Source organism: Micromys minutus (genome assembly GCF_963924665.1).
Source record: "Micromys minutus genome assembly, chromosome: 9".
Taxonomy (NCBI): domain Eukaryota; kingdom Metazoa; phylum Chordata; class Mammalia; order Rodentia; family Muridae; genus Micromys; species Micromys minutus.
This window is the reverse complement of record NC_137978.1, coordinates 8,138,316-8,160,131: the sequence shown is the minus strand read 5'-3', so window position 1 is coordinate 8,160,131 and position 21,816 is coordinate 8,138,316. Positions and strand designations below refer to the sequence as shown.

At 41.5% G+C, this 21,816-nt stretch overlaps 1 protein-coding gene across 5 annotated transcripts in view; it reads left to right on the top strand.

Moving 5' to 3' along the window:
- The window catches only part of NFIA (nuclear factor I A), a 336,017-nt gene that overhangs the window by 5,751 nt on the left and 308,450 nt on the right, over window positions 1-21,816 (top strand). For all 5 annotated transcript variants that reach the window (XM_080921475.1, XM_080921473.1, XM_080921474.1 and 2 more), the window contains one exon: window positions 4,876-5,407. In XM_080921475.1, the coding sequence (XP_080777601.1) occupies window positions 4,876-5,407 (532 nt within the window). The remainder of the gene's footprint in view (window positions 1-4,875; window positions 5,408-21,816) is intronic.

Genomic DNA, 21,816 nt, shown 5'->3' with positions numbered 1-21,816 from the left:
TAATATCGGGGCGCCGGGCTGCGGAGCGCCGGGGCTTGCGGGCGCCCCGCACGTGTGTCCGCGGCTGCAGCCCCCCTGACACGCTGCAATCTGGACGCGGCGTCTGCGGCGCGGAGCGCGGTGCCCGCGATCCCTCCGCTCCGGGGAGGGGCGGCTGAGCCCCGCAAGCCCCGCACACCCGCGGCACCGGGGCGCTCGGGCTGCCGGCGTCCTCCCGCGCCGCCGCGCCCCCCGCCGACGCCCCGAACTCTTACTTTTGTTTTGTGCCAGCTTTGCGGGCCGGCCCGGGCAGCGCCCCTCGGACGCGGCGGGCGGTTCGAGCCTTCGCCCGTGGGCTGCGTAGACGCACCCCCCGGGCGCCGGCCCAGGACCTTGCTGTCCTCGCCTCCTGCCCCGGACCCCCCCCCCCCACCCAGGCGAAAGTTTAAGGATCGGGCGAGCCCACGCCGCGCAGGCCAGAGAGCCGCCGAGGCCGCGGGCCGGGCCGCTGCGGGCGGAGTGGGGCTCCGGCTGGAGGGTGAGCGGCGGCCAGGGCCGGAGTCGGCTGCCCCGCCGCCGCCGCCTAGGCAAGCCCAGGGCGGCTCAGCAAGCAGGACCGGGCAACTTTCCCTGCAGCCCCACTCGCAGCGTGGGGCCTGGCGCCCCTCTGCCTGCCCCTCCTGCCCGAGCCTCCCTGCCCATCCCTCCGGGTTCAGTCTGCACCAGCAGCAAAGAAACACTGCTGTTTTGCGGCTCCGGATCTGGTCCCGTTTGAATATATTTTCTTTTCTCTGACTAAAAGGCATAAAGTCAGAGTGATCTGCGCTATTTTTTTTTCTCTCTTGAAGCACGAGTCTTTATATGGCTTTAAAACATTGCACCCTGACCGGTAATCACCTACGTGAAGTTAGATGCTTCTTCACGACTCCCCTCAAAACCCTGCTACCCCTGTGCCTTCAGTGAGCTGGAGCTAACGGTTTACCAGGAATACTTTGGAAGGCTGGAAATATCAGTCGCTTTTCCTCTCCTCTGTAGATTCTGGATTTATTTCCCATATGACTTCCCTCCTCGCTGCAGTATCTAACAGTAATAACACTGGCTATTTGATCTCAGAAGACTCTTAAATGCATCTTTTATGTGGAGATAGTCTGTTTGGGATTTAGGCCTCACATTAATAATGGATAGCAGTTGTTTTAGTTATTGTAAAAGTAGCCCCCCCCCTCCGCAACTCCCAAAGTTACTATTTTAGTAACTTGTGGAAGTATGGAATGAAACTTCTTCAACCACTTCTGGCAAGGTTCACAATTGCATATGGATAAGATGCAAAGTGTAAGATAATTTGAATGAATTATAGTCTGCAGTGAAAGTGCTGAGATTCGAAGGCTGAAATTCTAGCTGGCAAAAGTTTGGGACACACAGAACTTGTAGATCACACCAGCATGCTGCAATGGCGAGAAAAGACCCTCGTGGACACAGCGTTGTCTTCTCCGAGCGAGATTTAAAAAGATAAAAGTTCTGGTCTGGGGTTGTGGATTTCAGGAGTATACCTGGGAATCCACACAGGCCTCAGGCACAGGTATTTAACAGTTAGCTTCTCTTGAGTTATTATCACATTAAGAGAGTTTTTTTTTTCCTTCTCCTTTCTCCCTCCTACACACTTGGCAGCTTTGATTGACGCATTCACTGGGCCTTCACACCACTAAGAGAAACGCTTATTTGGTGTAGCAGTTTGTGAAGAAAATGCACAATAAACAGGGAATAAAGGCTCGTGTGTTTTATGAGAGGGTCTTTAAAAGTTGATTTACAATTTATTTAACTTTTTGGAATATTTATTATACGTTACAGCCAGTTTCAGAAAGAGAAAAACCTTGGGCCGTTTATTGCTCATTTAAAAAATAGAAAAGATCCCGGAAGCATGGTGATAAATGTGCTCTAACTGAAAGAGTAAACTCAGCTTGCTTGTGTGCACTTTGAAGAGGCTTTACCTTGAGAAGGCCAGGCCTCTTTTGATTGAAGATGGGCACAGCACAACCAACTCATGTACCTACCTAAATGATGACAGTTCGGCAGAAATTTATGAGTAAACCTTTCAAAAAAAAAAAAAAAAAAAAAAAAGAAAATAGTTTCCAGCACTACCAGTATTCTGAGGCTCTTAAACTTGGCCTGTTTTCAAACATCCACATTTTCGATGCTGGTTCAAAGTAATTTGGCTTTGAAGCAGGTCCACAGGCTTATTTTTACTGGTGGTCTGTAACATATTCAACCAACTGTGAATGTAAAATATTATTTTTTTCTCTTCAATATTTTTGAAATATTACACACTTTATGGTGTTTTGTTCAGATCATGATCTATGAGGACAGACTCTCCCCCTTCCTCGCCCACCCCTAGGAATCAAATCCCCCCCAGTCATTTATGCTTTCCTTGAACATTTCCTATGTTTTTCTTTTTTTTTTTTTAAATTTGGCTGTTTGGGGAAATATTTCTGTCAATAAGTTGACTAAGTATAATTGTCATGTGAGTAAAGTTATAATAAAATGCTGTGTTCATTGTTTTGTATCCCAGAAATCTTTGGGGAATAATATATTGTAAATACCTCTGATGTAGAACTGGGGACATGGACTGGCCGTGATGACGAGCTGACCTTATTCTCCTGTTTTTATGAAGAGAAATTATGGGCATTTGGTTGGCAGGTGAACGCAATGCTTCTGAGCATGAACTGATGCAGTTTGCAGTTTTTAAGAAGTATTTTGGGAGTATCTTTGGGCTAATAGCCACATGTTTATTTAACGTGTTTGTTATCATTAATAAGGTAAAGCCTCAGCACCGATCTGTTATATTTGGAGCTATTTGCATTATGAAATGGAGCTGAGTCTTCAAAATGAAAGCCTCCTTTTGGAGAAGACTCGTTGTGTGGCTTAAGGTTGGCTCCAGGGATTCTTCCCAGCAGTCTTGGTCTCTAGTATATCCTGTATACATCTGGGTGTCAGTCAATATGAAATACATAAAGTTTATGTGTTTTAGAACATTTCAAGGGTGAGCTCAGAATTTGGTGATGTTTAAAGCTTTGTGGTTTGGCATGCACCTTAGCAGATAAACTGCGACTTTTCTTCCAAAGGAATAAAGATTCTCAGACATGACACAGTTTAAAATGCTAATGGTTTATGGTAAAGAATAATATAATTCTTGTATTTTGGTGTTTATTTTCCCTACTTGAAAAAGCACACATGTTAACCAAAGCTTACTACTTCTTTTTTTTTTTTGATCCTTATTTTGAAAAAGACCAAGCTAGAAAAGAATGAAGTTGAGCCATGAAGCCTAAAATTTGTGCAGAAAGAGGGAATAGCCAATTTATTCTAACAATTATATATTCATTATACCATTCATACGCTTACTTTAAAGAACCTTGATATATGTAATGTTTCCATTCTTGGTTAAAATTTGTAAAAGATATTAACAGATTTAACTATTAAAATACATTACCTCCAGCTTACCTTTCAATGTTTACAGTTTTAATATTTTTTATTAGTCATACAGTCTAATAAAAAATTAGACTGATATTACAGTTTCTTGTATCTCAACGATGCATATATGCAGACTGCTGTAGCAAACATAAAAAAGAATATATTTTATATTTGTCCACGTTCACTCTTCTTAAGAAGCCACCAAATGTTCTTCTAGTTTCCTTATCTTCATTTATTTGAAAGTAAATAATTTATCTCCAGGAGCATTTGTGGCAGAAAGCCGTTATAGAAAATTGGTGTGGTCTGGTGAGTCAAGAGTTGGGTGTTCTCTCTGAACATTTGTGAAAATTGCTGTTTAACTTTTTTTTTAAATTATACTTGAATTTTCTAACAAGTATCAACATATGAGTCACATAATTTTTACCAAAAGCGGGGAGCAAAATTCAAGTGCTTTAAGGTTCATTTTCTCTTCACATCATCTGACCGGTAAAGAGCCCTGTAAAGGTTTTCCTTTAGTCTCCTGTTTGCTGACGGGAAAAAGCTGAAATATTATTTTTAAAAGTGGGGCAATGTGCTTTGTGGGGCTGGTTCCACAGTCCTATCAGCACACTAAATGTGTTCAGTTGCTTGCAAGAGTACTGGCACGGTGAGGCACCCCATTTACTCTCGGGCATGGAGCTTTGCTTTGTTTGGTGTGCCCCCCTTTTTGTTCTGGTCCCATAGATCAGTAATGATTTCTTGGGCATAGGTCTTTCATTTTAGCCAAACGAGTACCGGATCTTCCCTTCTTTTCTGTAGAGACCGGACACAGTTTTTTTTTTCTATTTTTTTTTTTTTTTTTTTGGTAAATTATCTGTAGCTCTAATATTCAGAAACATAATTAAGATATTGCTAAAATACATGGAGGCAGATCAGAGTCTATATGGATGCTTCCGAGGGCAAGCCTTTGTTCTCATTGACGGTAGAGATGGGTCTTCCTCCTAGACTTCCATAAACATTGACTGGCACCTGAATGTTTAGGATTTGCCAATCTGGCGGCCAGGCCCTGGCTGTACTACAAATGCTGAGGTCAAGGCTGGGACAAAATTAGATATGGTCTCCTTGAAATAGGGTTAAAAGTCTATATTTCTATAAAGGTTTAGATAAACTGCGCTTGCTGTGGGAAGAATTTGGGAAGTAGGCCGCACAACAGAATGTACCAAAATGTTTACACATGCTCAGTAACTTTCTCCTTCCAGATCACAAGCAATGGTGGAGAGTAGATCCCCTTCCTCTGGTTGCCCTTAGTGATTTTCTGTATGGTTTTAAAAGTAATGTAACACTTGGACCACATTTCATCTAAAACGAAGTATTTCTTTAGGGCCAGTCCCAGAGGCAAGTTGTCTCATTAAGTGTTGGTCGTATTCATAGTTTTGTTTTTATTCTTCTTCCTAGGATGAGTTCCATCCTTTCATTGAAGCACTTCTGCCCCATGTCCGCGCCTTCGCCTACACATGGTTCAACCTGCAGGCCCGAAAGCGAAAATACTTCAAAAAACATGAGAAGCGCATGTCGAAAGAAGAGGAGAGGGCCGTGAAGGATGAACTGCTAAGTGAGAAGCCTGAGGTGAAACAGAAGTGGGCTTCCCGACTTCTGGCCAAGTTACGGAAAGATATCCGACCCGAGTACCGAGAGGATTTTGTTCTTACAGTTACAGGGAAAAAACCTCCATGCTGTGTCCTTTCCAACCCAGACCAGAAAGGCAAGATGCGGAGGATTGACTGCCTCCGCCAGGCAGATAAAGTGTGGAGGTTGGATCTCGTCATGGTGATCTTGTTCAAAGGTATTCCTCTGGAAAGTACTGATGGGGAGCGCCTAGTGAAGTCTCCACAGTGCGCCAATCCAGGGCTCTGTGTCCAGCCCCACCACATAGGGGTTTCTGTAAAGGAACTCGATTTATATTTGGCATACTTTGTACATGCAGCAGGTAAGTGTAATGGGAATAACCCCTTCTGCTTTCTTGTGTCTGTCTCTTCCGATGGCCTCTGGGAATGCTGAACCATTCCCAACCTCTCTGTATGGCAAACTTAGGGCATCCGGCCAGTGAGGTTTCAGAGGTAAACCAGAGTCAAAGCAGCTTGAACAACCTACTGCCCCTGTCTGAGGTGCCACCTTCATTCAGGTAGAAAAGCAAAGCTCTCAGAATTCTCACTCAGGTCACATACGGTGAGTAATGCTGTCAAAGGTCTTGGGAGTTACATGAATAAAAAGTTGTGCTCACTTTGTTTTTCAACTCATGGTAAGAGGCTCATGACGACCCTTGTCATAAAGAATAGGTTTTAAACTGGGTTGTTAGCTTATTAAAATAAATTTAGGTTGTTGTTAGCTGCTTTTTATTGGGGCTGTTTTCAACCTCCTGAGACCTCTTGCAACCCCTGCCAACTATGAAATTGGAGGTAAGGTTACTATCAAAATGCTGGTCACTTATGAAAGAAAAATAATCACATTAATATAGAAGCTTAGCAGCTTTGTGTGTGGAAGCTCTCAGTGTTCTTTTGAATGGCTGAGGGAAACCAGTCAACTAAATTCTAAGCAAGTGACAGAGGGGTTAATATTAAATGTGACCAGCTGGCGTAGCCTGTCTGAATGCCTCAAGAAATCGCTATTGGTAATTGATCCATCGACCTGTGTTGATTTGCATGAGATTCACTATTGATTTTGAGACATGTGTTTCCCGGAGCGTGCTTCAGAATTTGGAAGAGCGTTCAGAAATCGACTGTTGAGAACTGGGTGAAATAATCCGGCTTCACTTTGGTCTTTTGGACTTGTTTGAGACAAAGGCCCATTGTGTTACGTGAAAGCTCAGGTCTTGTGTAACTTGTTGACTTTTTATATGTGCATATCAGTCTTGATAGATCGACTTCATGGCAGTTGCTCTTGCCAGATGGGAGAAAGAGAGTTGTGGAATCCAACCAGTGACTTGTATAGGAGGGCCCTTTGTCTCTCTGTCTCTGTCTCTCTCAGTGTGTCTCTGTGCCTGTTTCTCTCTCTTGTGTATACACATACACACACAGACACCCCCCACCCCACACAATGAAGAGAAAAAGATACCACCTGCAAAGGTGACATTATTTTGCAAAAGATTTTTAAAAATCGAAAAAAAATTTTTTTCAAGGAAATCGGCTAACATTCCACTCTCTGTTTTTTCAATATATGATTTAGAAAGAGAACTTTTGTTACCCATCTGTCCTTACTTAAGGAACTGGAGAAATTGACTTTGCAAGCATGTCACATCATCATTTGTGCTGGGTTGGCAGGGGCTAGATGTGTATTTCAGCGGATGTGCTCAGAAAACGTTTCAAATATTTGGGCTTTTGAAAATGTATACTTGACCATAAGGCAGGCCTGTTGCTTGAGCCAGTTCTAGGCAGCAGAAGTTCTAAACAGGAACAAGTGGCCTTTCCTTTATCCCCCACCCCCACCCCCCACCTTGCTATAGTAAAAGCAAAGTTAAAGGTTTCTTCTCCTTCTTCTTCTTCTTCTTCTTCTTCTTCTTCTTCTTCTTCTTCTTCTTCTTCTTCTTCTTCTTCTCCTCCTCCTCCTCCTCCTCCTCCTCCTCCTCCTCCTCCTCCTCCTCCCCCTCCTCCTCCTTCTCCTTCTTCATTATTTGTATGTGTTAAGTGCCTGAGGGTGAAAAACTGTTGTAGGTGTACCCAGTGCATACTCTTACGTTGGGTGTCTATCTTTACCTATTTAGGAAAAGGCTATATTAATAATTATGAATGTTTTAATTGGGCAACTTAGAAACTTGAGAATGCCAAAGATTGATGTAGCATTGTGTGTGTGTGTGTGTGTGTGTGTGTGTGTGTGTGTGTGTGTGTACTTTCTACAGAAAAAACAAAATGGAAATGTCTGTGGCATTTCTGTCAGTTTGAGCAAGACTCTGGGCTTTTAAGAATCTCAGGGAAACTACTTTTAAAGACATTTAGCCGTCTTGCTCTTCCCATTTCCTGGTTCACCTTTCCCTGTTGGTGGGTTATTATTGTGCCGAGACTTCCTTAAGGTAACCCAATTGCTTGGCTCGGAAGATGCCCAAAGGAAGGATGCTGCCATAACGCTATTTGGGAGGTTGCTTAGGAAGGTTCACATTCTTACAGCTTATGAAAGATTTATTGACAGCCACATGGATCAGACTACCTTCGGTTTGGTGTTCCTCATGTATCCCAGAATCTCTCCTCAGGCCTGAATACCAGCCAAATGCCTGGCCATTGGTTTCCAGAGCACCACAGAGATGTCTGTGTACGGGCCGGCAACAAGGGCCTTGCAAAAGGAAAGTAGTAAAGGCCTTTCATCAGAGTATATATCGAATCTGACTTAAAATATTTTGAGGTCTCTTATTTGTGGAGAGAAGTTGCCAATGCCAATATGAGGTAGATTGGTCAACCTATGGACTTGACAAGCATCTGTTCTAATGCTGGAGATTTGTAAACACTAAACAATGTCTTTACCTCCTTAAAAGTTTTGAGAACTTGCCAGTACTGGCAAGAAGCAGTAACTCTGCAGTGTGATTCCCAGCCCATGCCAAAATCACTGTGGCCTTTGCACCTGTAATGTATTTTTATTTTCATTCCTTTGAAAATGTACTTTTCCCCTTCCAGAATGCCTCCTCTCCTCTACATAGCCACCAAATTGATATTTTTCTCTTTTAAAATATGCACATTGATTATAACTTCATGCACTGGCTGCTTTTTTGTCAAAACATTAAAATGTGAACACTGGAAGCAAATGCATAATCAAATATTTGTTAAAAGCAGAGGTGGATTTTTTTTCCTTAAGGCTTAGAGATGATAAAAGCCAATACTTTGACTAAATCCCTAAATCTGGTGGCATTAGAACGGTGTAAATTTTGTGGCAGATACACAGTAAGACATAGAGTGAAAGCACCTAATGCCATGAGCTGGAGACTTTAATCTTGTCAGTCTATAAAAGAACAAAATCATTTTATGTCTTTAATTTGGTCTCTAGTTGCATTGTCTTTTCCATGTATCATATGACGACTTGGTGTGTTAGGGTATCATGGCAAATGGTTTTCTTTGTGGGCGTGTAACAGTAAAGCTAATTTATGACCAGCCTTTACCAGATGATCTGTATCAGAATCTACAATATACCCGGCACGTGGCAAGGTCACAATTTAAGTTGTTAAGGTCATAACCTTAGCCACCAGGCATTTGACCTTTTAGATAAAGTTAACCTTTGTTCATTAGTAGGCACTCAACCGAGAACTTTCTGAAGAGTTTTTTTCCTTCCTTTCTTCCTTTCTTCCTTCCTTCCTTCCTTCCTTCCTCCTTCCTTTCTCTTTTTTTTTTCTGTTTTGAAACTGCTCCTATATAACTCTGGAAATGTAATTATATTCTAAGTGTTCTGTTAAAGTTAGCTAAATTTTGCTTAGAGGTTGGATTTTGAGAGGGATTTCTTTCTTGTAGAGAGGCGGATCGTTTTCTCTATGACATAAGATGATAATCCCTGTGTATGTTTGGTGCTGCCTGATGTGGGGAAGAACAGCAGCTCTGAGATAGTCTTCACTTGTGGTGACACTTAAAATCTAAAATTAAACACATGGAACTCTGCTTACTTCAGCAGAGGCCCTTGCTAATCTGTAAGGTGGCAATGGGCCCCAAGCTGAAGCCCACTAAGCCACTGTCACTTTTCAAAGGTGAGGACTTTTCTGAGATTGCAAGTAGTTTTAGCTGTCTTGGAAATTCACTTGGAAAAATTTAAATGACTGGAATTGTCAGCAAATTGCTCCAACTACTAATTAGATAATGACAAAGGAACCAGTGCCGTCCCAATGGCAGTGCCAGTAGGTGTGAGTTTTAAGACGGAAAGTGAGCACTTCTGCACTGGAGCCTTTCAGAACAGTGGCTGCTGGCAGGACGAGCTGTTTCAGTATCCCATGAGCTTGGTACCCATCCTGTAACCTGCAGGGCAGGATTACTTCATCACCACGTCCCCTGTACTGAATTGTTGCTTTGGTTACACTCTCAATAACACTCATTTTAAGTTGGAACTCTGCTAGTGTGCCTCTGAGGAGCCACGTGCTTCCATTTCAACCAAAAGAGGAGCTATTCCCATTCAGGTGCATGTTGGTTTTATTTGGCCTGCCATTCCTTCATATAGTACTAGAGAAAACCATGATATGCAGATAGACCAGATGGTTATGTTGACAGATTGAGAATTCACTTCCTACTGCTTCCGAGCAGGTGTAAGATGGGGAGTGCCTGTGAGTGTGTGCTTTGTGTGCATGTGTGCACACCCAGGCTGCACTCACAGTGCTGCTTCAGAAGCAGCAACAATTTCAGTAGTATTTGAAGGATGCTATTTTAAGTGTGGAATAACTACACATAAGGTTATAGTGCACATAAAATAATTTTAAGCACTAAAAACAAGTCATATTGTTTGGTTATATTTTGTGATTCTATGTCAATTTTTTACAATGCACTGTCTTTTAGGTGATTAGCACATTTGTTAGAGGGGGTTTGGCATTTCTAGCATGTTCAGCATGTTCTGGTGGCAAGTATACGTGTATATGTGATGTGAATATGTGCTTATATCCAGGACTAAGGCTGTACATATACAATTAAACTTCTTAAGAAGCTTAACTCCCTAGTAGAAACTTGTGCACATAGTTCCTGTGATTTGCGGTGATAAAGTATTTTTGGAAAATGAAGGGATAATACTAATTAATGTATGGTGATACTTAAAATTAAGAGAGACCTGTCCTGTATCCCAAATTCCAATCCTGACGTTAAGCTAAATTCATGGTAAATGTTTTCTTTTATTAATATACTGTGCATTATTGACACGTGTATACAGTTTTATTTCTTCTATGAAGGTAGTTTTAGCAACCAACAAACAAGATTAAATATGACTTTTAGAGCTTTAAGTGAGTTCTACAGTAACCTGAGGATAGTAACAATATCCTTTTCCTTGATTGTAGTAACAAAATCCGATGCTTAGAACATAGTAAAAAAGATGGAAGTTCAAAGGTGGGGCTTTCAGGGTAACACAGAGGAGAAGTTGGTTGGGAGGAAGCCTTTGACTGGAGGTCAGTTTGTTTATGGCTAAGAGGTTTGACTGTGCTGGTTAGAAAATTTCCCAATGCTATTGGCATGGTTTGCCTGTCTTCCTTCCCACCCAGTGATGAATAGCATTAATTTAAACCTATTTAAGGCTAGTGTGGGAGAAACCACAGCTTTTGTTGTGGTCAGTGCTGTACACAGTAGGACTGGGTTAGGGCCTGGAGCTGCTTCCAGAGGATACAGAACAGCCTGTCGGGTTTTTAAGTCTTTCACAGAAGCAACTGCTCCTAAATGTCATTATAGATTGTTGCAACAATGCTGAGGATTACAAGAGAAGAAAAAAATGCAGATTTCTTTAGCAAATGTGTTAAAAATCTAGTTTTGTATCATTCCTTCAGTAAATTTTTCTATTGTTATTTAGAAGTGAAAATTATGTTTAAAAATATAAATTGTAAACCCCGTGGGATGGGGGAGAAGAGAAGGAAGCCAGGTGGAGGAGGAAAAGTATGTATAAACAGTCATGTATTGTTAAGAGAAATGTAAAACCATAGACTTAATTGCAAGTGGATATACTCTGAAGGGGTTTCGGCCTGGGCAGCCCTCAGGCAGAAGGATGCCAAGTGAAGTTTATCACATTTTTTTTTCTTTTGTATAATTAACTTGAGACAAACTTGCTACTTGTAGCTTCAGAAAGTTCAGTTGAAAACTTTAGGAAGAAATGTTTTACAAAGACGTTTTCTGGAGCTTAGCCTTCCAGATAGGGACTCTAGGAGTCACAGCGTGGCAAGGAGTCGTGGACATGCTTCTGGTTTCTGTCTGCCGGCTGGCCACTTTCAGGCTTGCTCACTGATGTAATGGCAGCCCACACAGTATAGATCCAGACTCTGATGTCTCTGAGCTCCACAGGATTTTCTCACTTCTACTTAAATAGAAGTGTCGTTTCCCTTTTCTCCCCCACGCCCCATATTGGAGAACACATTCATTTTTTGTTATGGTTACTGCGGTGTTTTAGCTAATGGAATTAGTCCTCCCGTCCCTGGTCTAGTTAAATAAACACGGATTTGGAGGCAAAGAATGATAAGGCCAGCAAATGGCAAAGGCAGCAACTCTACAGCAGAAAACATGCTTGCTGTTCTGTTTGCAAAAGAAGGTACATAAGACAGACAGACAGAAGGATGGAAGGAAGGAAGGAAGGAAGGAAGGAAGGAAGGAAGGAAGGAAGGAAGGAAGAGACCCTTCCAGTCTGTGTCCCTTGCCACTTTTTGGTCTTCTTTGAGCTGTGTAACATGGTGTAACTCTGCAGTGATTAGGAGGGCCGTGGTGAATATGAATCAGAGTAGAATACTTTAATGTCTTTGAGAAGTTTACTTTGACTTTCACAAATTTTTATGTCTTTCAAACACCTAACCTGGTAGTAGGTATGTACAACCCACGTCAGCTGAGAACACGGATACAGAGCCTGAAGCAAAGGAACACATTAGCTCGTCTGAGCCACGCCAACACTGTCCTGAGGTCACCTTATACTGAGCTTGTTCTTTTAAACTTTATTTTCCCAGTGCTGGGCTCCTCACATTGCTAGGCTAGAGGCCTACCTCAGACTACTCCCAACATTCGCCCTGTCTTTTATTTTCCTTCCCTCCTTCTTTTCCTCTTCAACTCTTTCTTCACATTAGCATTGTAAGTAACAAAACTCTGCTGCAGCACTTGCTCAGAGTGAGATCAGGCAGGTGAGTTGATTCAAAGTCATTGAAAGCCATCTACGCCCACCTTAGATCGTCTTCATAACTTGTATTTTTGTAACAGGCTCCATTTAAGCAGATGACACTGAATATTAGACCAAATATTACATAAAATTATTTTTAACACATTAATATGCAATTTAACATACTTTTATATGTACAGGGAATAATATTTTAAACCTATAATGATTTAATTTTAAAATTAAAAATTGCCTTGCTTTAAAAATTGACTTTTGTTTTTATGTCAGTAATGTAAAAGAAAAACAAAAATCATGTTACAAAAGAGGAATTTTATTACTTTAATTTTTAAAAATTAAAATAGGAAAACAGAGATAATTGATTTTAATGCCCTTATTTTAATTTTTGAAACTTATACAAGATTTGTTTTTCAGGCTCAAAGAATACTTTTTTGAGACAGGTTTCTCTGTGTAGCCCTGGCTGTCCTGGAAGTCTTTCTGTAGACCAGCAGATTAAAGGCATGTACTGCCATGCCCAGCCAAGATTAGTTCTTAATGATTGCAGTGTAAAACCTAAAACCCACACAATGTGAATTTTACCACTGTAAATAGGATAAAAAGACCCACCACTACACTTTTTGTCACATTAATTCTTTGTACGTATTAAATCTTCTAAGGTGTATTTAAAGCAGCTGCTGACTTAAACTTTTATTAAATAAAACAGAAACATCACTTTCCCCCCATGGGACAGAGTCTCACTGTGGCCGCTACTGGCCTTGAACTTGTTGATTTAGGCATAGCCGAACTCAGAGACCTGCCTGCCTCTGACTCCCAAGTGCTGGGATTAAAAGTTGTGCCAAGCTTGAAATACTCAATGAATTAAAAAGATGATTACTAAGCTGAGTATGGAAAAGCAGTCCTGTTATCTCAGCATTCTTCAGGATGAGGCAGGAGGATTGCTAGCTTGGGCTATAGAACTAGGTTTTCTCTCAAAAGGTCAAGGGGAGGGGGCTATTTAAAAAAATTCTCCGAAACTGAAGCATTTGCCATGTTAGGCTGCTGTTCTTGATGCTGTTGTGTGGGTGACTTTGTTCTGTACTACAGTCTTGTTAACCTGGGACTGGGTAGCACACTACCATTGAGCTATTGAAGAAGGTATCTACAGGAAGTCACACAGCTTGCTCTGGGTAGGAATATTTGGTAGGAAAAGGTATGTGCCACCAAGTAACAACGACAGTAGAATTACAGTCTCAGTATTTGCTATCTTTTCAAACTTAGAGAAAAATTTCTTGATATCAGAAATCTGAAGCCATCTCGTCTGTGTCGATGTGTGGGTTTCTTTTCCTGCATTTACAGTTACGTATGTTTTAATCTTAAAGGGGTTACTTATCTAATTTCAAGCTCCTGCACAAAACGATTATTGTACATACAGGATTCCTTATTGTCAGTTTGAATCTTCTATTGACGTGCAAAATAGTTGACGTGAAAGGGTGACAAATTCTCATCAAGTTTTATGAAGAATGTTGACCGCTGAAGAATCCAGGTTTGAAAAGGGCCATAGACAGGCCCGCAGAGTTGAGGTGACCTGTCTCGCTCTTCTCCCTGCCACTGTGGAGCATGCTGAATGAGTGTGGGATGGGATCCCAGCAGAGTTTGCTATCAAGCATTAGGTACAGTGTGTCTGCACGCTTACCTCTGCAGCTCACTAGTGCGTCATGGGTGGGCTGTGTTATCATAGCACACTGACAGGAAATCACGGATATCCTTCATGCTGAGGCTCTTATCTGTTTGTTTTTGAGACAAGGTTTCTTTGTGTAGCCCTGGCTGTCCTGGGACTGGCCTTGTAGACCAGGTTAGCCTGGAACTCAGATCTACCTGCCTCTGCCTCCTGAGTACTGGGACTGAAGTCTTGGTCATCTTGCCTGCCTTGTGCTGGTGGTTTTCCACTTTTAATAGCGCATTTTTAAGATTTTGTCCATGGAAAAACGAGGCACTTAAGAGTATGTTTGCAATAGTAAATTATTTAAAACTAAAGTGCTTGACCAAGGATTCTAGGTGAGAATTTGAACACAGCTTGTTTGCATGAAAAATGTGTGTGTCTTTGTAAGACTGTGTCAAGGACTTCTGAGTGGGTGTGTATCATGTAAGATTAGTGAGTTCTCGAAACTTCTGCTGGACTCATTTAATCGGCCTGCCTTCGCTTTGTAAATGGTAGAGAGGTTTTTCTTTTATATTGTGGTTTCCAGTAACTTCTGACAACCTTGCTGTGTGACAGGGTAGCGCTACCACGTGTGTGTGCAAGGAAAGACAGTCATTGTGGGGCTTTATGACCTATCAGAAAGTGACAGTGACCTTTACTAGGATTTATTCTTAATGTACCTTCGAAAATAACTCCTATCACCTTTGCCATGCAAGAGATATAGCAGTGGGCTGGCGAGATGGCTCAAAGTCTGCTGACCTACGTTTGTTCCCTGGAACACTCACGGAGAACTGACTCCACAAGTTGTCCCCTGACCTCCACACCTGTGCCACAGCAGTGTGCTCCCACGTGTCATGCTCACGTACACGCATACCCAATAATAGCACATCGAAACCAGTTACCATTTCCACAAGTTTTAATGAATTACTTTTAATGTTTTGAAATTTTTATTTTTTTATGGCTTCAATCAAATGAGGTAGGGTAATAATTTTTAAAACATAACATCATACCAAGCTCAGACTACATATTATATGTAAAGTTATACGCACATATATATTTTGTGTGAATGTTTTGGGCTGCAATGTTCCAGTTAAAGAAATAATTGTTCTAAAGATATGTGTCCCTCATCTCAGAAAAGATGAAAAACACCCAAAGTGGATAAATGCTACGCTCTGTACTTTCGCCACCTACATTTTCAAACTACAGTGACTGATTTCTCTAGAAAGGTCAGAGGTTTCAAACAAAAAGCTTTGTGATTCTTCAAAGGGAGACATTTTGAGTTTTTCTCTGTAGAGACTGACTGTGCCTAGCTTTGGCTCAGTTTCCAGTTGCACTCAGGAGGTGAGAGGATGGAGGGTCTTTAGAGGGCTGATTTGTGGGGCAGGCAGGGCGGAGAGCCGGGTTAGTCAGCAACTCCACCTGGGCTCTCTACTGTGCACGCACTCAGTTTACAGGCGAGCACGCTGGCCTTTGCTCATCATCTTGTTTTGCTCTAGAGCCTTCCTTTACAGACTCAAAACACGGGGCAGCCAGACAGGTTTGTGTGTTTGGGTACCATGGCCCTGTGAAGTTTTATTCATCCTGGATATGGGTTTCTTCGATTTTACATGAAGTTGTCTTTACTTTGTTTCCTTTCTGACTTGCAGTTTGGGAGAATTGTTCATGTTGTATGTTGGAGGATAGATGTGCTCCGGTGACTGTGAGTGACTGTCCTTGTCAGGCAACAGGGGCAGAATGCTCTCGAGTCAGACAATTCGGAAAGAATAGAGCCAGTATTTAAACCAAGTCTCTCAGATCTCAAGCTTGTGTTCCTAAGATGCAAAGTTTACTTAGTATTCTCTTATTGTTATCTTACTAGTTCTCTACATAAACCTTAACGTTTGAGTTGAATTTTTGTAATTGCCTGTATTGTAGTAAGAAGCAGGTTGAGATACTTGGCCCATGCATGCTTTGTCGATTGCTCTTCTATAGCTTTTTAATCTCTGAGATATCAGCAGCACATCAAGTTCTAAGCCATGCTTCTGACTTTATGGTAGTACCAAAAAACAAAAACAAAAAATGCTCTCCAGGACTCTCAACATAATCTTGAAATACATTGTTTATTTAAAAGCTTTAAAAGGTAGTAAGAAACCATCCATAATGTTGTTTGTGTTGGTATTAAATTTGTTCTCTTACCTTGAGGAAAACTCAGAGGCCTGGGACTTTATTTTATGGGCAGAGAGCTGAAGTTCCTGCTTCCAGAAAGCTCTCTGATGGAAGACTCTGTGTGAATCAGACAGCAGCTGCATCACGGGGACGCTCTGGCTGATACTGGCCAGTGAGGTCAGTTTGGCTGCCTCTCTTGACAGATTCTATCATGGAGCTGGCCATTCAATCATCAAGTCCTTTCTGTCTCTACATGGTACTAGGTTCCCAAGAGAGAAGAACATACCATGCAATGACTTACGCGTCTTAGGTGTAATTTCTTCAGACAGTAAAATTTCAAAGGTTTTGATAATTTTACACTAGGGTCTCCCTAATTAATAGACTTTGTGGAGTTTTTAAATATTTGTAGAACCAGTTGTTTTAATTAAAAAAATTGTATGTACATGTCTATGTTTGCATGATAGGGATGTGAAAAGAGGGCGGATGTCATGGGATGTGTACGTCTATACCTGTGTGTGTGTGTTCTTATGCGGAGAGAGAAGGGGGGGTTGTGGAGTCGCTTTGCTCTTTCCACCTTGATGTGGGTTCCAGGGAAGGAACTCAGCTCAGCTGCTTTGCTTGGTGAGTATCATTCACAGCCGAGCTATCCCGCTGACCCCTGCACTGCTCTTTTAAAATAGTAAGATAATTGCCGCACATGGAGGGTTGTAACATTTGACTGTATTTCAGAAATGTCTGTGTAAGTGTTCTGGAAGTCCCGACATGGAAAGGGGAGCCCAAGCTTTCTGTTATCTAGAAGCTGGCTATGACATGTTTTCTCGAGAGTAAGCCACTGAACACTGAGACACAGAGTCTTCCTTCTTTCTCTCTTTCTTTCTCAGACATCTTCCTTGTAATGACGAAGTCTGAAATAAATAGAGTTACAGGAAAACAAAACACCAGGAGGACTAGAATGGAAAACAGAAAGGAAGGGAGCCTTGGAGAGCAAGCTGTGGGGAATTCATTTGGCAGTTGGTGGCGGTTCCTAAAACACAGCCAGATTTCAGTGGTGCAGCCTCCCACGATCCTGATTCCACTGCTTCTCTGGAAGTCAGCAACGGCAAGACTTCCACACTGCCGTGGGTCTGAGTGCCAGGGCTCTGGGACTGCTTTGCCTTTCTCTTTCATTAAAAGATGGCAGGTGCGGGTTGCATTGCGTTTGCATAGAGAACACCCAGGGCTACCGTGACCATGTGTCAGTGTGGTAATGGGGTGGCTGGAGGGTCTGTGGAAACATGTGTGTACATCGCGATAAGAAACAGGAGAAAGGTTCCAGGTCTCATATATGAAGTAACAAAAGAGCAGCAGGAATATGCTGGTCCCAATCACATATGCTGGGGTTTGTTTTTCTCTATTTTATTTGCCTGTTGTTTGATCTGGAAGTGAAATCTGTTCCTACCACCATTACTATTGGTGCTTTTTCTCTCCCTATAAATCATAGAACAAAATGATGTCCTGCAATCAGGTTCAAAGCCCAGAAAATGTGGCACATAACATTTACAAAATGGCACAGGATTGTCATAGGAACTTGTCCCGGGCACTGTAAATAAAAATGGGTAGGGATTAGTCTCAGGAACGTGTGGGACGCCATGAAACTCAGGACACAGCTCTTTGTTTAACAGTCAGCCAGAGAGGTGAAGCAAACTTGACACAGTCCATGGATGTTAGCAGTTCAGATCCTCCAGGGAAAAGAAAACCACGGATCAGATAACAACACATCCAAATGCCAGTGTGTGCCCCATGGTTTTTGCAATATTTTGCATATCCTTTACTTAAGAGATATCTCATTTCCAAATAATGAAAGTTTTTAAAACTTGAAAATCTGCTTTTGCCCCTAATCTTTTGAATCTTACCCTTTGTCTCTCACCTGTTTTTTTTTGTTTTGTTTTGTTTTGTTTCTGAAATGCTGGAAAGCATTATAGTTTTATTTTACTTTTTGTCTCCTATCTCATCTCATGTAGTACCAGTAACATTGAATACGGGTCGACAATCTTCCCTAATGTCCTAACATCACGTATTTCTAAATATGTCTGTTCAAGTTGAGACTGGGTTGGTAATAATGCCGTTAATACCATCTCTGGTTTTAGGGTCTTTAGAAGGAAATTGTTTCAGAGTATTATTTTCTTTCGAGAACTCCGCCCAACATCTGGAAAAAGCATAGCTTGTCTTAGAAATTGGAGTTAATCCCCATCTGCATATTCCCACCAGGATGATATTTCAGTAACCAAAGGATCTTTGATTCTTTGAACTTCAGGAGGGAGGAGTTGGGGTTGGAGAGCATTTAAGGACTTAAGGAACTCAGTGTTGAGGACTGGCTGGGGCCTGAGACAAGACCCCCTTTAATGATACTGCTTCTATGTAGTCCATTTGTTAGTAGGATAACAGACACAGTATTTAAATACTGCTAACTGGAATTTGAGCAATTCAGCTGAGTAAGGTGGGTAAAATGACCTTTCAGAGTTAACTATTGAACCCCACTCTCCTTGAAACCAGAGAAGGCATATGGAAAAACAGGAATAAGGATTCTGTGTATGTAGCCTGCAGTAGGCTTCTACCCATGAAATTTCAATTGCAACCTATGCGTGAATGATTTTGTTCCTTATGTGCTAGCCCGCCCTTTACTTGACAAATGTTATTAAGATTCATCTTTGTTCTTATTTCTTCAAGGAAGTGTTCTTTCCATCCCAGCTTAGCTAAGAATTTTTTCCAGTGTGTCCATGATATCCACAAGCACTTCCTTAATGCCCCAGCATCACATGACACCCATGACATCACATGACACCGCATGACATCACATGACAACCACAGGCACTATGTAATACCCCATCGTCACATCCTGCATCATGATAAAAATGTCTTCCAAACTGGGCTGTGCTTTCTTTCTGGGCAGAGACAGGCTTGTGTTGTTTTGGATTCCCCCATGTAGGACAGCACAGGACCTGGCATTTAGTGTGTCGACCTCAATATCTTTGTCCAACTAGTGACTAATGACCAACACGGAGAATTTGGGCGGAGCAAAACCAAATTGAGATGCTTATTATCAGATTTTTAAAGTAGGAGTAGGGATTGGGGATGTGGCTCAGTGGTGGTGCAGCGCTTGCTCACCAAGCCTGGGGTCCTGGGTTAGAAAGTACTGTGAAAAATACGTAAAATAGTATTCTGTACCTGGATGAGAATTGTTTTTTTCTTCTTACCCATGTAAATCAGTAGCTGCTTCTTCACCTAAATCTAGTTTCATTATAGCCCAAAGGAGTTACTGATGTGTGAATAATTATAATTCTGAATTTAAAGGTTAAAATTATTTATTAAAAATTATTCAGGCTATTTTTTTTAAATGTCTATGATCCTGTTTTCAACATTCACCTGTGATTGGATGGAGGAATGTATGCTGTCACAGCTCAGTGAGGGTAGCTGTCTTCAGCATCAGGTGTTTACTTACAACCCTCTGTGTGTGAAGTAAGACTCTGTGCTACCGAACATTTAGGATGTATATTTATATATTAGTTAAAAATGGAGCATTTTCCACCGTTTTGTCAGTGTTGAATCATATTCTGTCCTGGTCTGCAGGACAGGGTGTGTCAATCAGTCCTTATCTCTAGTGAGCACTTGCAGGTTCGTATATTTTGAGATGGTGTATTGCCTTGTCCAAAGTTGGGAGATACCACAGGCAGCAACACACAAGTTAAAGATCATAATCAAAGTGTTGGATCATTGTATAGGGCTGAGCTCTTACATTTCCCTGATTGAAATCTAAGGCTCTACTCCCATTAAAACTATTAAAAAATTTCATTAGCTCTGAAATGCACAGACATTTGCAGATCCTCTTTGTTTAATTGAGGACTTGTTGATTATAGGTAGCATACACGTCTAGAAGAGAAAGAGAAACCAACCCAAGATACTCCAACACACTCAGTCATGGATACATTCTTTAGCACACTCACATCAAAGCTGGCCCAGTACAGACTTCCCCAGAAAGTGTTTCTGTTTTGCCTGCCTTTTATCCAAAAGCTCCTCTTGATTTTAGCGCAGAACAATGGAGACATTTTGTCAAAAGACTGCTTTTTTGTTTTAAAGGTAGAGCCTTAGAGCCTTAAACAAAATAAGAAGTAAAGTTTAGTATGTGGAAGTTGAAGTTATTTGAAGACTGTGAGAAAGTATTTGCTCTCAGAAGATTCTAAGACCAGATTTTAACCCACCTTCCATGGTGGTTGGTCAATAGATACACACGATGTGGTAACAAAGAAAGGAGGGAGTGTTTCCCCTTAGATTTTAATTGTCTTCAGAGCTGCATGGAAGGCCTTATCCTCAGGAGCATATACAATTTAAAGTGTATCTTTTAATTTCACGTTTTTCTGTGAAGTACGCAATTCAGGTGAAGGGTATAAGCCACTTGCTTGTGTGGTAAAACTCTTGAGAAAAACAAATATTTGTTTCAGTACAGATTTTCATACAATAAAATTTAAAACTATCTTGAAATGTCAGGGGAAAAGTCTTCTACTCAGTCACTGAAGGTAAGAATACCTTTAGTTTTGGTTCTTAAAATTTAGTCAAAATTATGTGTTACACTTACACTTTGAATTAGGAAACATGCTAACTTGCTTGGTTTGTATTGATTGGTGGCATGATACTGGAAATGCACCACCAGGAAATGGTTCCTGCCACCTGGTGTGGCTGACAGAGGCTTGGCCTTCCTTGTCCTGTCAGTGACTGGCAGGGCGTCTCAGGTGTGATGAGTATACTCTGAGGAGCAGGCAACCTGCCTGGTACACGTGACTGTGTAATGGGCCCTGTAATGCTTATCAGTGAAATGCCACCTCATGTCCTCATTCCTTCATTCTCCAGTCTGAGACACTAGGGTCACCTTCATCCTGACCAAGTATGGATTTTTACACTGCACTACTTCTGTTTCTCTGCAAATCCTTGTTGGTAAATGTAGATCTTTAAAAGGAAGTTTGTCCCTGTGCCCATACTGAGCCTACTGTGCTGAGGGTCTGACTGGGCTCGTAAGGATAAAGTCAACAGCAAGACTCGGTTTTGACCACCACATGCTATCCGTGTCCCCTCAACTAAAAACATTTCTGAACATATTTATAGAGTCTCACTTCTATATCTAGACATTCTTTTCTCTGAGAGTGCATCTCCATGCTTCCCAGGGTGACCTACCTCACTGTTGCAGCCTTCAGGACAGCTGGAAGTGTGGACACAGGGCACCTCACTGTTCACTGCTTACACAGAGTACTGTCACAGGGCACATGTTTTAGACTCTTAGTTTATCACTCTTCTGTCAGACCATAAAACTTTGTCCATTTCTTCATGACCCCCACATATAAGAAGATATAACTTGTGTAATGTGTTTTATGTATATATATATATATATATATATATATATATATATATATATATATATATATATATATATGTACATAAATATAAACAGACATTTAACAAATATACACAGGCTGCCCAACTTTTTCAGCAAGCCTTGTTCATCTTTCCTTGCACCCTTGCTGAGGATACAAGTTTATTTTGAACTAAACCTGAGGGTGTAAAGTGGTCTATTTAAAGACAGGGTGGATTATCATGTTTGAATCTGACCTGACTGAGGTTCCCACTCCTATCTCTGTACCCTTGTTGGCATGGAGAGCTTTGATTGGATTTGACATATAATTACTTCAGGTCAGTCAAGTAAAGATGAATGAAGATTGTTTTTGTTCTAACTTGACTCTTACTATATTCCT